This window comes from Leucoraja erinacea, chromosome 30 (genome assembly GCF_028641065.1).
Source record: "Leucoraja erinacea ecotype New England chromosome 30, Leri_hhj_1, whole genome shotgun sequence".
In the NCBI taxonomy this organism is placed as follows: Eukaryota; Metazoa; Chordata; class Chondrichthyes; order Rajiformes; family Rajidae; genus Leucoraja; species Leucoraja erinaceus.
In genome coordinates, this window is record NC_073406.1 from 9236816 (window position 1) to 9252592 (window position 15777).

Here is a 15777-nt window from a genome sequence, read left to right on the forward strand (position 1 = left end):
TGGAGGTATTCCCTCTGCCTTCCCTGAAGGGAACACGTTAGTGCATCAAACATCAGGGAACAAGCTTAGACCATCTGTTGTTGATGGATCAGTCTCACCCTGCACTAAGGGAAGGTTAGAGATTGAGTCATGCTGTATGACTGTGCTGCATTATTTTGCTGCAGAGAGAACAGATGTGGGTACTTGCTCAAACTACAACTTATTCCAGCTTGAGTACGTCATATAAAATGTCAAAATGAAATCCAATCCAACACCTCCATTTCCTGCAACCCTGGAGGCAGCATGGCTGTGCTTAAAGGGCTGTTTACTTAGAGCTGTAGACCTGTAGAGTTGTCTGCAATCAATTCTCCAAAATTCTGTTTTTCAGGATTGGCTTTTATATTTGTAAAAGGCTAATTAAAAGGTTACAGAGATTTTAAATGTCACACTTTCAGTTACCTCATGATACATCCTTCACCTGTTCAAAGGCTTTTTTAACATCACTTTTTTGATGTGCTGTTTGAGTTGTGATATTTACTTCCTTTAAAACATATTTTTGTCCCTTCACTGAAATTATTAAGACAAACTCTGATTAGGGAATAATTATAAAGATCCACGTGAATGGTGAAAATGTGAGATGATTCCAGCAATTAAGTTTAGAGAATGTTTGGGAATTTAGAGAGACACACAGCATGTACCTGGGTGTGCCCATCCCTGTTGATCTGCCCTGAGCCCAGCACACTGATACACTTACAAAAAATGCTCACCATTGCCTTCACTTCCTCAGAGGTTTGAGGAGATTCAGCCTTTTCACCGAATACTCAATCAAACTTCCACCGGTGTGCAGTTACGTCACTGATTACGTCAGCAGTGGAGTTGCTGCCTCACTGCGCCAGAGACCCGGGTAGGATCCTGACCACGGGCGCTGTCTGTTCGGAGTTTACACGTTCTTCCCGTCACTGCGAGCGGTTTCTGGTTTCCTCCCACACTCCAAACACGGCTTCGGTAAAAATTGTGAATTGCCCCTAGTGTGTAGGATAGTGTTAAGGGCCTGTCCCACTGTACGAGCTAATTCAAGAGTTCTCCCGAGTTTCCCCTGACTCGAACTCGGAGAATTACTGTTATAGCCGCTCGTAGGTACTCGGGGCCATCGTGGACATTTTTCCACATGTTGAAAAATCTTCACGAGCCTTCACCGCGTTTCCCGAGTATCTGCCGTTAGCGTTACGAGCCGCTAAGAGACATCCTGAGCTCCTACGTACCCGCTACGTACATTCTACCTGCTTACCACGGGTTTGATTTGTTTTTTAAACTCGGGAGAGCTCTTGAATTACCTCGTACAGTGGGACAGGCCCTTTAGTGTATGGGGATCGCTGGTCGGGGCGGACCCGGTGGGCTGAAAGGCCTGTTTCTGTGTTGTATCTCGAAAACAAAACATCCCTCACCCATCCAACTTCTCAGAAATGATCATCTTTCTGCTGTTTGTAGGTTGTCACTGACACAGGAGTCAGTGTTGTTTGAGTTGTGATATTTACCTCATTTAAAACATTTTTTTGTCCCTTCACTGAAATTATTGAGACAAACTCTGATTAGGGAATAATTATAAAGATCCACGTGAATGGTGAAAATGTGAGATGATCCCAGCAATTAAGTTTAAAGAATGTTTGAGAATTTAGAGAGACACACAGCGTGAAAACAGGCCCTTCGGCCCATGGAGTCCACCCCGACCAATGATAACCCCGCACACTAGCGCTATCTTACACACCAAGGGAAATTTGCAAGTAACATTAGGCGATTAACCTACAAACCTGCACGTCTTTGGAATGTGGGAGGACACCCGAGCACACGGAGAAAACCCACGTGGTTGCAGGGAGAACGTACAAACTCCGCACAAACAGCACCCGTAGTCAGGATCGAACCCAGGTCTCCTGCGCTGTATGGCAGCAACTCTACCACTGCGCCACCGCTGTGCTACCGAAAGAGGTGTGGAGAGGTGGGTGGAGGTGGAGTAGGGCAGGGTTGGGGATAATGACCTTCAGTCATGAACTCAAACATTATTTGAGTTACAGTTATATACAAAGTAATGTCAGCAAATGCTTTGCATTCAATGCAATCGTTGCCATGGTTATGGCGATTTGCATGTGTACCTGGGTGTACCTGTTGATCTGGAGGCAGCATGGCTGTTCTTAAAGGGCAGTTTACTTAGAGCTGTAGAGTTGTCTGCAATCAATTTTCCAAAATTCTGTTTTTCAGGATTGGCTTTCATATTTGTAAAAGGCTAGTTAAAAGGTTACAGAGATTTTAAATGTCACACTTTCAGTTACCTCATGATACATCCTTCACCTGTTCAAAGGCTTTTGTAATATCACTTTGTTGATGTGTTGGTTGAGTTTTGATACTTCCTTTAAAACGTTCTTTGGTCCCTTCGCTGAAATTATTGAGACAAACTCTGATTAGGGAATAATTATAAAGATCCACGTGAATGGTGAAAATGTGGGATGATTCCGGCAATTAAGTTTAGAGAATGTTTGGAGAATTTAGAGAGTCACACAGCGCGAAAACAGGCCCTTCGGCCCACCGAGTCCACCCCGACCAGCGATAACCCCGCACACTAGCGCTTTCTTACACACCAAGGAAAATTTGCAAGTAACATTAAATCCAATTAACCTATAAATCTGCACGTCTTTGGAGTGTGGGATGACATCCGAGCACCCGGAGAAAACCCAAGTGGTCGCAGGGAGAACGTACAAACTCTGCACAAACAGCACCCGTAGTCAGGATCGAACCCGGGTCTCCAGAGCTAGTGTGCCCGCCCCTGTTGATCTTCCTGAGCCCAGCACACTGATACACTTACAAAAAATGCTCACCATTGACTTCACTTCCTCACAGGTTCGGGGAGATTCAGCCTTTTCACGGAATACTCGATCAAACTTCCACAGGTTTGCAGTGGAGAGCAGACTGACTGGTTACGTCAGCGGTGGAGTTGCTGCCTCACCGCGCCAGAGACCCGGGTAAGATCCTGACCACGGGCGCTGTCCGTTCGGAGTTTGTACGTTCTTCCCGTCACTGAGAGGGGTTTCCGGTTTTTCTCCCACACTCCAAACGCGGCTTCGGTAAAAATTGTGAATTGCCCCTAGTGTGTAGGATAGTGTTAAGGGCCTGTCCCACTGTACGAGCTAATTCAAGAGTTCTCCCGAGTTTGCCCTGACTCGAACTCAGAGAATTATGGTAATAGCCACTCGTAGGTACTCGGGGCCATCGTGGACATTTTTCAACGTGTTGAAAAATCTTCACGAGTCTTCACGAGCTAACCGCGTTTCCCGAGTATCTGCCGTTAGCGTTACGAGCCGCTAATAGACGTCCCGAGCTCCGACGTACCTGCTACATACATTCTACCTGCTTACCACGAGTTTGATTTTTTTTTAAATTAGCTTGTACAGTGGGACAGGCACTTTAGTGTACGGGGATCGCTGGTCGGCGCAGACCCGGTGGGCTGAAAGGCCTGTATCTGTGATGTATCTCTGAAAGAAAACATCCCTCACCAATCCAACTTCCCAGAAATGATCATCTTTCTGCTGTTTGTAGGGGGTCAATGACACAGGAGGCCAGCTGCTTTTGTTTACGTTACACTTCCTGTGCATCAGCAAGTGACTAATTGCAACTAAAAGCGGTTCAAATCCAAATCACTCCATTATAATCAGATGCTCAACTCTAATTATCTGCTTGTTCATACTTTATATACCATCATAATGTAATGCTGATTCGATTAAGCATTTCGCTACGACTGATTACAATTTGATTTTTGGTGCTATATTAATATTTTATTTATAAAACAGTGTGAATTACAATTTGCCGAATAATGAAAGGCCTGGATAGAGTGGACGTGGAAAGGATGTTTCCACTGGTGGGAGAATCTTGGACCAGAGGGCACGGCCTCAGAAAACAAGGACGTACAGTACCTTTAGAAAGATGAGGAGGAATTTATTTAGTCAGAGGACGGTGAATCAGTGGAATTTCATTGCCACAGTCGCGATGGATGCCAAGTCTTTTGATATTTTTAAAACCGAGATTGACAGGGTTTTGATTAGTAAGAGTGTCAAATTGTTGCTAGGAGAAGGCAGGAGAATGAGGTTGAGAGGGAATGATAGATCGGCCATGATTGAATGACAGTATAGTCTCGGTGGGCCAAATAGCCTGATTCTGCTCCTATGACATATGAACACGAACCTGGCATGGTACGGTGCTATATAAATGCAACTTTCTCTTAAATTTGGTGTTTAAATGTGCAAGAATAAGAGACAATAACAAGCCCAACTCGTATGCAAGAGCTTACAACCCCTTATGAAATTGATTATGAATCAAATAAGACATTTTGAGTTATAACCGTTAAACAAGATCATTGCGTAAAATATACAAAGGAAGTCATGCAGAGCTTCAACGAATTGATTAACTGATAGCAACAGAGAAGGTTTCATGATTTGTTCTGTTCATTAACATGTTTTATATGTAACAACATAATTTACCGAGCCACTCCACACACTCCCCTCTCACTCCTATCACTATCCATTCTGGCACCATGTCTACATCCCCACTCTCTGTCTCTCTCTTCCACCAACACCCCATTTATTCTCCTTGCTCCGTCTGGTTCATTCCCTCTCCCACCCCTCCTCTTGCACTCTCTCGCACCCACCATCCCACTCACTCTCTTAACTCTCTTCCGTCTCTCCTAAGTACCTCTCTTGCACCTCTCTCTGTCACTTTTCTCTCTCCCTCCCATCCCATCTCATCCCTTGATCTCTCTCATTGCTCTGTCACCCATCCTGTGTCCACTCACCATCTATGTTCTCCTCCTTAGTCTCTCACCTCCTCACATTGCCCACACCTATCCACTCTGTCCTAATCCCTTCCCTCGTTCTACCTGCCTGCGCTTGGTCCATATCCCTGTGAACTTGTCCTATCCATGTACCTGTCTAACTGTTTCTTAAACATTGGGATAGTCCCAGCCTCAACTATCTCCTCTGGCAGCTTGTTCCATACACCCACCACCATTTGTATGGAAAAGTTACTCCTCAAATTTCCTATTAAATCTTTTCCCCTTCACCTCGAACCTATGTCCTCTGGTCCACGATTCCCCTACTCTGGGCAAGAGATTCCGTAATTCTGTCCCTCCATATAAACTGCCATTCGGTTTCACCACTATCTCTCCCAATTCTCTGTAACTCAAATGATGATTGAGTTCATGATTTGAAGGTCATTATCCCAAAGCGATATCTCTTTTTCTTTTCATAGATGTTGAGTTTCCATCATTAATGTGTTTTTTTTCAGATTTTCAGCATCTGTATCTTTCCTTCTTTTGGCTCCTTGCACTTTCTCTCTTTTTCCCACCCCTCTCCCTTGCTTACGCCCTCTTCCCACTCTCTCTCTGTCTCTCTTCTCAGCACACTCTTTCTCCCACCCCTCTCATGTACAAGCCCTCTCTCACATTCCTTTTCTCTTCCCCAAAGCCCTCTCTCCTGCTATCTCACTCTCACCGTCTTTCCTTCTTTCTTTCCCATCCTAACTTTCTTTTCCCACCTGTTGGCTTTGTTCCCTCTCTCTCACTCACACGCAAACTCCCTCTTTACACATTCCCTCTATAACAGGCACCTTGTCTCACACTCCCCTCTCTTTCTCACACCCTCTCATACACATAGTAACTATTTTTAAACTTTTTTTTTTTCATTTTAGAGGTACAACGTGGGAACAGGCCGTGGGTACAACGTGGGAACAGGCCTACGACCCACTGAGTCCACGCTGACTATCGATCACCCGTTCACACAAGTTCTATGTTATCCCACTTTTACGGGGTTAGGAGGGAAAGATAGATCAGCCATGATTGAATGATGGAGTAGACTTGATGGGCTGAATGGCCTAATTCTGCTCCTTTCACTTATGAACATTAATGATCTTAAAAGCCTGCCCCCCTCCATCGAGAGCTCCTCCTCCCCACCCCCCCCCCCCCCCCCCCCCCCCCTCCCTCCAAGAAAACAAGGATTATAAAAGACTCTTTTGAGGAAGAAGTTCCAAACAAGGAAGCTGTTGGTGGTTTATTTAATTGTTGGTGCTACTCTGGGTTATTGATGACCACTCTTGGCCCACAATCCTCTACTCTGATTCAGAAGTCCAAAAAGGCGCTGCTGCGGAGGTCGCTCAGCATCGCCAAGGACTGCTCTCACCCCAACCAGGGACTGTTTACCCTCCTACCATCCGCCACACTTTAGGCTTGAACTTCTGTTGACTGGTGACTGCATTGACCTCAGATGATAATTTGAGCCATCATTGTTCTTCATAATCCTGGACAGAGAGGAGGAGAAAAAGTTCAAGTTGTCTCCGACAAGAGGGCATAGGTTTAAGGGTGCAAGTAGTAGGTTTGGAGGGTGTAGTGAAAGTCTTCACGACCTCTCAAGGTTTTAGCTCCCGATGGTCACTCATTTGCTGACCGTGGTTCAGAAGGAAATCTTACGCATTCCATGAGCTCTCCATGAGATGTCGAAAGATGAATATTCCAAAAACAGTCTCTTGATTAATAGTTCCTTTATTATAGTAGTACAAAACGGTAAAGTCACTCAAAAACCATCTTCTTGCATAAGTACATCGACTTCCAGCATCTAAACGTTTCAATCATGCTCGTGATCATGGTGATCCAAAACTATATCTTCCCCGTAGTCTTCATCGAACTAATCTAAACTATCTGAGAGTCTGCGCCAAATCCCAGCTATGAACACGCCCCAGACTGCGTATAAATCCCACCCACATAATTATAGGCGGATAAAATTTAAAGATAACCCGACATGATTATAATAAACTTTCTAAGCTAAATGGCTCCTACAGAGGGAATCTGAAGGAGAATTTGATTGGAGTCTGAAATGCAGGAAGAGGTGAAGAGTTGGTGAAGGCAGATACTGTCACAACATTCAAGAGGATTTTGGACAAACACTTGAATCGCAACGGCACTGAAGGCTACAAATCTAATGTGGGTAAATGGGTCTTGTGTAGATGGCTGCCATGGTGGACAATGGGCCTGTTTCTGTGCTGTGAGACTCTATGGCTCTCTGCACAGTGGCACCAGTAGGGCAACAGGATCAGGTGTGAAAGATAGACACAAAGTGCTGGAGTGACTCAGCGGGTCAGGCAGCATCTCTGCAGGGAAAGGATAGGTGACGTTTCGGTTCGGGACACTTCATCAGACTTACTGCAGCACTTTATGTCTATCTTTGGTATAAAGCAGCATCTGTAGCTCTTTGTTTCTACATTTTGGCTTACTGCACTGCAAAATCTCCTCAAGGTGTGCCTACTTTGAAGAAATTCTTTCTCTCTCTCCAATGGAGTTCAGCAATAGTCTGAACAAGGATTCCGACCCAAAAGGTCACCCATCCTTTTCCTCCAGAGATGCTGCCTGACCCGCTGCGTTACTCCAGCACTTTGGTATAAACCAGCGCCTGCAGTTCTTTGTTTCTGGGATCAGATGTGATGTTGGCACGGATGAATTGTCTGCCAGCAACCATGTCTAGGCTTGTATATGAAGACTGCCACTTGGGAGAGATACTGGGTTATGAGGACTGGAGGGTAGCTAATGTAACCCCACTTTTTAAAAAGAGAGGGAGAGAGAAAACGGGGAATTACAGACCAGTTAGTCTAACATCGGTGGTGGGGAAAATTCTGGAGTCGGTTATTAAAGATGGGATAGCAGCACATTTGGAAAGTGGTGAGTTCATTGGACAAAGTCAGCATGGATTTATGAAAGGTAAATCATGTCTGACGAATCTTATAGAATTTTTCGAGGATGTAACTGGCAGAGTGGATAAGGGAGAACCAGTGGATGTGTTATATCTGGACTTTCAGAAGGCTTTCGACAATGTCCCACATAAGAGATTAGCATACAAACTTAAAGCACATGGTATTGGGGGTTCAGTATTGATGTGGATAGAGAACTGGCTGGCAGACAGGAAGCAAAGAGTAGGAGTAAACAGGTCCTTTTCAGAATGGCAGGCAGTGACTAGTGGGGTACCTCAAGGCTCAGTGCTGGGACCCCAGCTATTTACAATATATATTAATGATCTGGATGAGGGAATTGAATGCAACATCTCCAAGTTTGCGAATGACACGAAGCTGAGGGGCAGTGTTAGCTGTGAGGAGGATGTTAGGAGGCTGCAAGGTGACTTGGATAGGCTGGGTGAGTGGGCAAAGGCATGGCAGATGCAGTATAATATGGATAAATGTGAGGTTATCCACTTTGGTGGCAAAAACAGGAAAGTAGACTATTATCTGAATGGTGGCCGATTAGGAAAAGGAAAGATGCAACGAGACCTGGGTGTCATGGTACACCAGTCATTGAAAGTAGGAATGCAGGTGCAGCAGGCAGTGAAGAAAGCAAATGGTATGTTAACATTCATAGCAGGGAGGTTCTACTGCAGTTGTACAGGGTCTAGGTGAGACCACACCTGGAGTATTGCATACAGTTTTGGTCTCCTAATCTGAGGAAAGACATTCTTGCCATAGAGGGAGTACAGAGAAGGTTCACCAGACTGATTCCTGGGATGGCAGGACTTTCATATGAGGAAAGACTGGATAGACTCGTCTTGTACACGTTGGAATTCTTGAGACTGAGGGGGGATCTTATAGAAACTTACAAAATTCTTAAGGGGTTGGACAGGCTAGATACAGGAAGATTATTCCCGATGTTGGGGAAGTCCAGAACAAGGGGTCACAGTTTAAGGATAAGAGGGAAGACTTTTAGGACCGAGATGAGGAAATCATTTTTTACACAGAGAGTGGTGAATCTGTGGAATTCTCTGCCACAGAAGGTAGTTGAGGCCAGTTCATTGGCTATATTTAAGAGGGAGTTAGATGTGGCCCTTGTGGCTAAAGGGATTAGGGGGTATGGAGAGAAGGCAGGGATGAGTTGGATGATCAGCAATGATCATATCAAATGGCAGTGCAGGCTCGAAGGGCCGAATGGCCTACTCCTGCACCTATTTTCTATGTTTCTATGAGGAGCATCTATAGTCAATGGGAAAAAACAGCCCAGGAAAACTGTGCAGTGCATTACACGAAAAGGGGAAATTAATTCTGAACAAGATTCATCGCGTTAACTTGAAATTTTACTTTTGAGCATAAAATATAATAGATTTAGTATAATGATTATTATTTCACTGCTGAAGAATATTCCACAAGCTTCATCAGGAAATCATATGTTAAATTTAATTACAGTTAGAAATGGTGAAAATCACTCCGTTTACTCCGTGTTCCTCTCCAGCAGCACAAAGAAATATTCTCACCGTGAAATGTTTATTGTTAGATCCTGCTTGAAAATATCAGAATAGTTCCTACACTGAAGGCTCCAACGTTGTCTGGGGACAAACGTCCGACATTTAATTTTATTCTTTTTATCTAAAGACAGTTTATCGCAGCAATTCAATACTGTCGGGTTTATCCACTCTATGATTTGATTGAACGTTGTCAGTGAATGGTTAATCTCAGATGGAGTGTAATTGTTGTCTTTGATGGGTTCTGATGTTTAATGACGCCTTGGTCGCTTGTGCGTCAGTGGTCGGGGGTGTGCTGGATTATAAAAGGGTTGGGGATCAGCAGAGCCAGGCAGAGACTCCTTAGTCGAGGTGCATTGAGAAGATCTCGACCAGACTCCACTTCGGTCCATTACCAAGAGTCAGCATGCAGTTGCTGGGAATGGCAAGCCTCCTGTCTGTGCTGCTTGTGGCATCAAGTGTAAAGGCAGCAGCACCTCTGGAAGACAGGCTGAGTCTTCGGTTGAATCAGGTGAGTGATACCTGAGGAATCAGTTGAGGAACGTCACTGAAGGGGAATAAAAATTGATGAAGAGGCAAGGAGGCAAAGAGCAAGGGGATCGAGGAGCAAGCACCAGTATATGTGTGTGTGAGAGAAATGCATGGGACAGCGAAACAGACCTGACTGATTTAGAGATTGCAGAGAAACAAAGAAAATAAATGAGAAAGGAGAGCAGACAAAGGAAGAAAGCAGTAAGAGGAGCATTCGATTTTATCACAGATTTCGTGAAATTATTTTTTTCTTGAAGCAAGGATGAAAATGTTTGCTGAGACAGGGAACTTGGAGTTGGAGGGTCATGTAAATGAGAGAGGAGTAAATCACGGGGATCGTGAGTCCAAAGTGATCAAACGAGAATTGCAGGAAAATAAAGGCAGGTTGAAAAAAGATTATTGTGCAGGGAAGAGAGAGGATGGACAGGATCAGAAAAAACAATGGGAAATGATAATTAAAAAGGGGAGAAACAGAGTGAGAGGTGGAAATATGTTTGGAGTAAATAAAGTAGCAAACTAAGTAGATGGGGAAAGAAATGAAGCCAAATTGTGTGCTCCAAAATGTAAGTTTTGGAAGGGGGGTCCAGAGAGAAATAGAGAGAGGGTGCAACAGAGAGAGAGAGACAGAAAGAGAGAGAGAGAGAAAGAGAATGAGAGAGACAGAGACGGAGAGAAAGAGGGGAGAGGGTAGAGACGGAGAGAAAAAGGGGAGAGGGTAGAGACAGAGAGATGGGGGAGAGAGAGAGAAAGCAAGAGAGCATAGGAGGCACACAGAGAAACATCGAGAGAGAGGGAAGAGAGAGCATAGGAGACAGAGAGAATGCAAAAATGTTCACCAGTTCAAAATAACAAAAAAAACTCGGTGAGAGTGAGAGAATGGAAAACAAATATAGAACAGGAAAGAGGAAACTGACACAAAATGAAAAGGCGAAGGTTGGAGTCCCTGAGAAAGACCTTTTCCTGCTTGTAATGAACGTGGAGAAGGCGATTTGAAGAGATTCATTGTAAACAGGAGTTTTAGTGACCTTATGACAAAGATAGGTGTGGAACATCCTTAGCTGTGATCAGCCACAACTCAGAAACAGTGTATTCCCACCTCGCTGGAGATTAACATCCTAGAAAGGCACTCGCTTCTTAATCTAATGGGGCGCTACAGGCAGTGTTAATGTCACCGCAGAATTATTCACTTGCATTACCCGGGTCAGTAGCACCCTTAGGTTGCTCAGTTCTCGGTGCCATGCAATTGGAAACGGTTTTCAGTTTATAAATGACTGTCATGGTAGTAATTGTGCAAATACATTCTCCACTTGCAACTAATTCTCCTCTCCTCTGCCTTCCAGCTATTCATGATGTAGCAGCCTGAGTGCATGCATGTACTTTTAATTACGAGTGCTTGATTTTACAGTGCATTCTCATCCCTAATTTTCCCTTTGGTGCTATCTTACTTCTAGCAGGTCCCTGGGCTGTTAAATGGGACTCTGTTATAAATTATAAGAGATGGGAACAGAAAGGGTAGGAGTATCACTGCTGCTTAGTCTAAAGGGAGTAATCTTTGGAAAGGGCAATGCTTTATGCTGGGTAAGGATACATTTGGAGGTGAGGTTAACTAACAGAGTCTGGCTAATCCAGGCAATCTACCTAAAATGTACCACACTGACAGGCATTGATTTCCATTTGTGAGGAATTAGGAAATGCTGTGACTCCGTGACTCGGGTAGGATAGTCACAAATCCTGGAGTAACTCAGTGGGTCACGCAACATCTTTAAGAAAAGGACTGAAGAAGGTCTGGACCCGAAACGTCACCTATACCTTTTCTCCAGAGATACTGTCTGACCCGCTGAGTAACTCCAGCCTTTTGTCTCTATCTTCGATTTGAACCAGCATCTGCAGTTCCTTCGTACACACTTGACTCAGGTAGGAGATGGGTCCAGGGCAGTCTCCTCTCTTCCAATCTAACCCTCACCCCCCAGATTTGACAGTTGATTGACAACATACAAAGCCAATGGATCAACTCGGATTGATTTTGGTGATACGCTGCAGTCATCAAAACTATGATCAGAAATAAAAGCCTTTGAGTCATCATGTCTATTATAGTCCATGACTGCCAGGTCCATTCCCTTACTGTTCAGAATGACATCCTGCAACTGTGTGAACATGCCCACTCCCTACACTCACCATCCAACAGTCTCTTCACTTGCTATTGAAGTACTGTACCACCTCACCCTCTAGATGGACAAGAATCAAATCCTTTGCTAAATGAAATAGTGTTCATATCTTTACGCAGTTGAGGAAAGGAAGGAGGCATAACCTTTGGAAGATTTTGAGTTCATTTAGTACTTACAGTAAAGGATTAATTCCTTGTTTACCAGCTTTTTCACACTTTTATATTCAGGTACAGGAAGGATAAATCAATGACCTGGCCTTATATTGTGCTGAATGGAGAACTGGATGCTTTTGAAAAGCCCCTTGGTGATCACCCTGCACAGATCACATCTCATTTGCTCCTCACTCTGCAGTTCTATACAGGATGTTGAAACTGTTTTCTCTCAGTTCCTCTCAGTTTCTACCAAGCTACTGTTCTTCAATCCCTTCTCTCCCGAGGCTGATAATTGACACCAATGTATGCGCCCCACTGGCCCGCTCACCAAATATAAACTCAATATGAATATTACATCTGATTGTGAGTAGAAGTGGCAGGAGTATTCATTGTTAGATTGTATTTAGGACCAGACAGTGGGGGGGGGGAGGGGGGGGGGGTGGGAGGAAACTAAAATGTAAATAATAGCATACTGTTAATACTGCCATGCCATGGAGAAAATGTATCAGTGACGTTTTGGATCAGGAACCTTTTCAGAGCTGATTCGAAACGTCACCTGTACATTGTCTCCAGTCGATGCCGCCAGACCCGCTGGCTTACTCCAGCATTTGGTGTCTATCCTTGATATTAACCAGCACCTTTTGGTTGTTTGGTTGCTTGTTATTACAGTAATGTTCTCATGATATTGGATCCATCATCAGGTACTTGATGGGAGGTCAGTCAGTCCAGGGAGACAAATGAATCTCCTGTTTCCATGCTCCCATTTCCATCCTACTTTCATTTTCCAATAGAGAGATGCCTTCAACTATTAGCATGAAGGATATCAATTAAATTGCAGCATGATCCAGGAACTGTACCAGGATTCTTCCTAGTCTACCCAGATCAGACCTACACCTGGGATGAACTGTAATAAGCTACTGGTGAGGTATATGACTTCGTTTATATAGGGTTCCTTGGAGCACACATTTTACCCTGGGTTACACAGAAAAGCTGGAGAAACTCAGCGGGTGCAGCAGCATCTATGGAGCGAAGGAAATAGGCGACGTTTCGGGCCGAAACCCTTCTTCTGCTGCACCCGCTGAGTTTCTCCAGCTTTTCTGTGTAACCTTCGATTCTCCAGCATCTGCAGTTCCCTCTTAAACACATTTTACCCTGTTGTTTTAAAACAAGCTGCAATTGTTAACTCCACTGAACAGTTAATGTCGCTAATGTGGGTGATTTGCTTAGATAAACAACCAAGGAGAAGATGTCAAGTTATTAGTTGAATGGAAAACTACCAGAGAATGACACATACTGCGATGTACATTATTATCAGAAAATAGCAGCGAGTGAAATCCTTCCCACACACTGCGCTTTACTATAAAACACACAGCCAGCCACTTACAAGAGAAGGTTCATGTTCAGCCTCACCGTGAGTGACTTTCATTGGAAGATTGTGATTGTTGATCCGTGATATCCTCAGAGCGGCATCGCACAACTACAGTATCTCCGCTGGTGTGTTCAAATCTTTTCACCGCTGGCTCTGCAGCGCAGTCAATCGTCATCGCGCAGTCTGTAGTGAAGTGTTTAACTCGCATCTCTCTCCACGGTGACAAAAGCCCACCAATATATTTCATACCCTGCGAAAACCTTAGGTGCAGCCTTCCATTCACAAAAAGAAAAGCGCGCAGTTATTTGTGTAGAAAGGAACTGCAGATGCCGGTTTATAAATCCAGAGTGCTGGAGTAACTCAGCGGGTCCCGACCCGAAATGTCAGTTCCTTCCTATACAACATGAAGTCTCAGCGGTTGGCTGACGAGTCCCAGTGCCGATGCAACTATTTACCAGAAACTAAGAGGGGAGAAAAAAATAATCCCTTTTGATTCTGATCCTCGTTTTCTTGTTCACATGTATTCTCATGTTTGCGGGTCCAGGATTAGAATAGTGTAATCAAGGTTCCATCGCACTAAAACGCTGCACGTTGCTGTTTAAGGTGATGTTAACCCCCCCCGTACTGATTGCTCAGGAGTATGTGTAGGAAGGAACTGCAGATGCTAATTTAAAATTTAAACCGGAGATAGACACAAAAAGCTTGAGTAACGCAGCGGGACAGGCAGCATCTCTGGAGAGAAGGAATGGGTGACGTTTCGGGTCGAGACCCTTCTTCAGACTCCGTAACCAATTCTTCAGGGATCCTATCTCAATGATGACAGAAAACGCGGGCGTTTCCACTGAATCCCGACTGTTGTTTAATCCACAATAAACACCATCGCTGACTCGGGGAACTGTAGGCGCTGAGATCTTGCTGGAGTTGGCAAGATCTGAAGAAGGGTCTCGACCCAAAACCTCTCCCTTTCCTTCTGTCCAGGGATGCTGCCTGACCCAGCAAGTTGTGTCTATCTAAGGTTGCAAATTAGTTCCCTACAACAGAAAGTTCCAAAAAACGTCACTAGGTGTGAAACTTTCTGCGACTATTATCCAGGCAAGATCCTGAATAGAGACAGAGGGCCTGTCTTTGTGTTTGTACCCCTCTATGTTTCCATGAGGTGATGAATACAAACACACAACGTTATCGAGGTGAGGAAATCGATTGGGATAGGATGGGATGGACGGAGGGAGGGGGCGGGTGGAGGGATTCAAGCAGCTGGTCTTTGGTCTGGAAATCCCTCGTTTAATTTCTGGGACACAAAAATAAACAATACACGGAGTCGTGAGTGTTTAATAGCAGCACAAAATGCTGGTGTAACTCAGCGGGACAGGCAGCATCTCCGGAGAGAAGGAACCGGTGACTTCGAGACACTTCTTCAGACTGATGTCAGGGGAGAGGGAAACTAGCGATATGGAAGGGAAAGGTGTGAAAACGACAGATCAAAGCAGGCGCTGGTCAAGGAAATGTAGAACGGTTTATTTGTTGGCTGAGAGTAATGCAGTGAAGCAGCGCAATAACACTGAGCGTTTGTCCTCAGGATCTGAACAAGGAGAGGAACGAGGTTATCGTGAAGCTCTTATCCGGACTGCTAGACTCCGGCAGCAATCAGATGGGGATTGAGAGCACCTTCCCGAACCCCGAGGACATGGAGGAGGAGAAACTGGAGCAGAGGTCCATCGTCACTAAGTTGCCCAAGAGAAATCACAAAACCGCCTGCAAGAGTTTCTTTTGGAAGACCTTTACCAACTGCTGACGCCGCCGCCGCATTAAAACTCCCCTCAATGGAATTGATTTAGCGCTTTAGGTTTTATTCGCCTGTGGGGTAAAAACAATTTTTATTTTGCACAAAAAAAGCATGATTGTGCAATTTTCAAATGATGCCTCAGTATTCATCTAGTTTGAGAAATAAAGTGAATCCAAGCTAATGAAACTAGTCCCAGTTTGTTTTCTTAATTGTTTTAAGATTTTACCTTTCAAAGGTGATTCTTGGTTCTTCTTGGTTTCTTGGTCCTCCAAAATATTCCAAATATAATTTAAACTGGAGGTGGTGGAGGTAGGAGGTTTATATGAAGTTTGGGAGGAGGGAGCGGGGATAGAGACTCGAGGATTGTGTGGGGAAAGTGTAAGAGGCAAGGAAAGGTGGGGGAGTGGGATTGTGAGAGGGTGGAAGAGATAAGAGAGAGAGGGAGAGAGGGTTAACAAGGGGAAAGAAACCTAGAGTGAACGGCAAGAGATGA

General features: G+C 44.5%; 1 protein-coding gene across 1 annotated transcript; it reads left to right on the forward strand.

The window, feature by feature from the left end:
• Window positions 1-9612: 9612 nt before the first annotated feature.
• Window positions 9613-15464, forward strand: LOC129711617 (somatostatin-2-like). Its single transcript, XM_055659389.1, has 2 exons — window positions 9613-9795; window positions 15078-15464. Exons 1-2 carry the CDS (start codon window positions 9691-9693, stop codon window positions 15291-15293), a joined length of 321 nt encoding a protein of 106 aa, XP_055515364.1. The 5' UTR covers window positions 9613-9690; the 3' UTR covers window positions 15294-15464.
• The last annotated feature ends 313 nt before the right edge of the window (window positions 15465-15777 follow it).

Excerpts from the sequence above, each read along its gene's own strand:
- LOC129711617 (XM_055659389.1), top strand. The coding sequence starts at position 9,691 with ATGCAGTTGCTGGGAATGGCAAGCCTCCTGTCTGTGCTGCTTGTGGCA. Across the intron at positions 9,796-15,077 it reads TGAGTCTTCGGTTGAATCAG|GATCTGAACAAGGAGAGGAA; the intron begins GTGAGTGATACC and ends GTTTGTCCTCAG.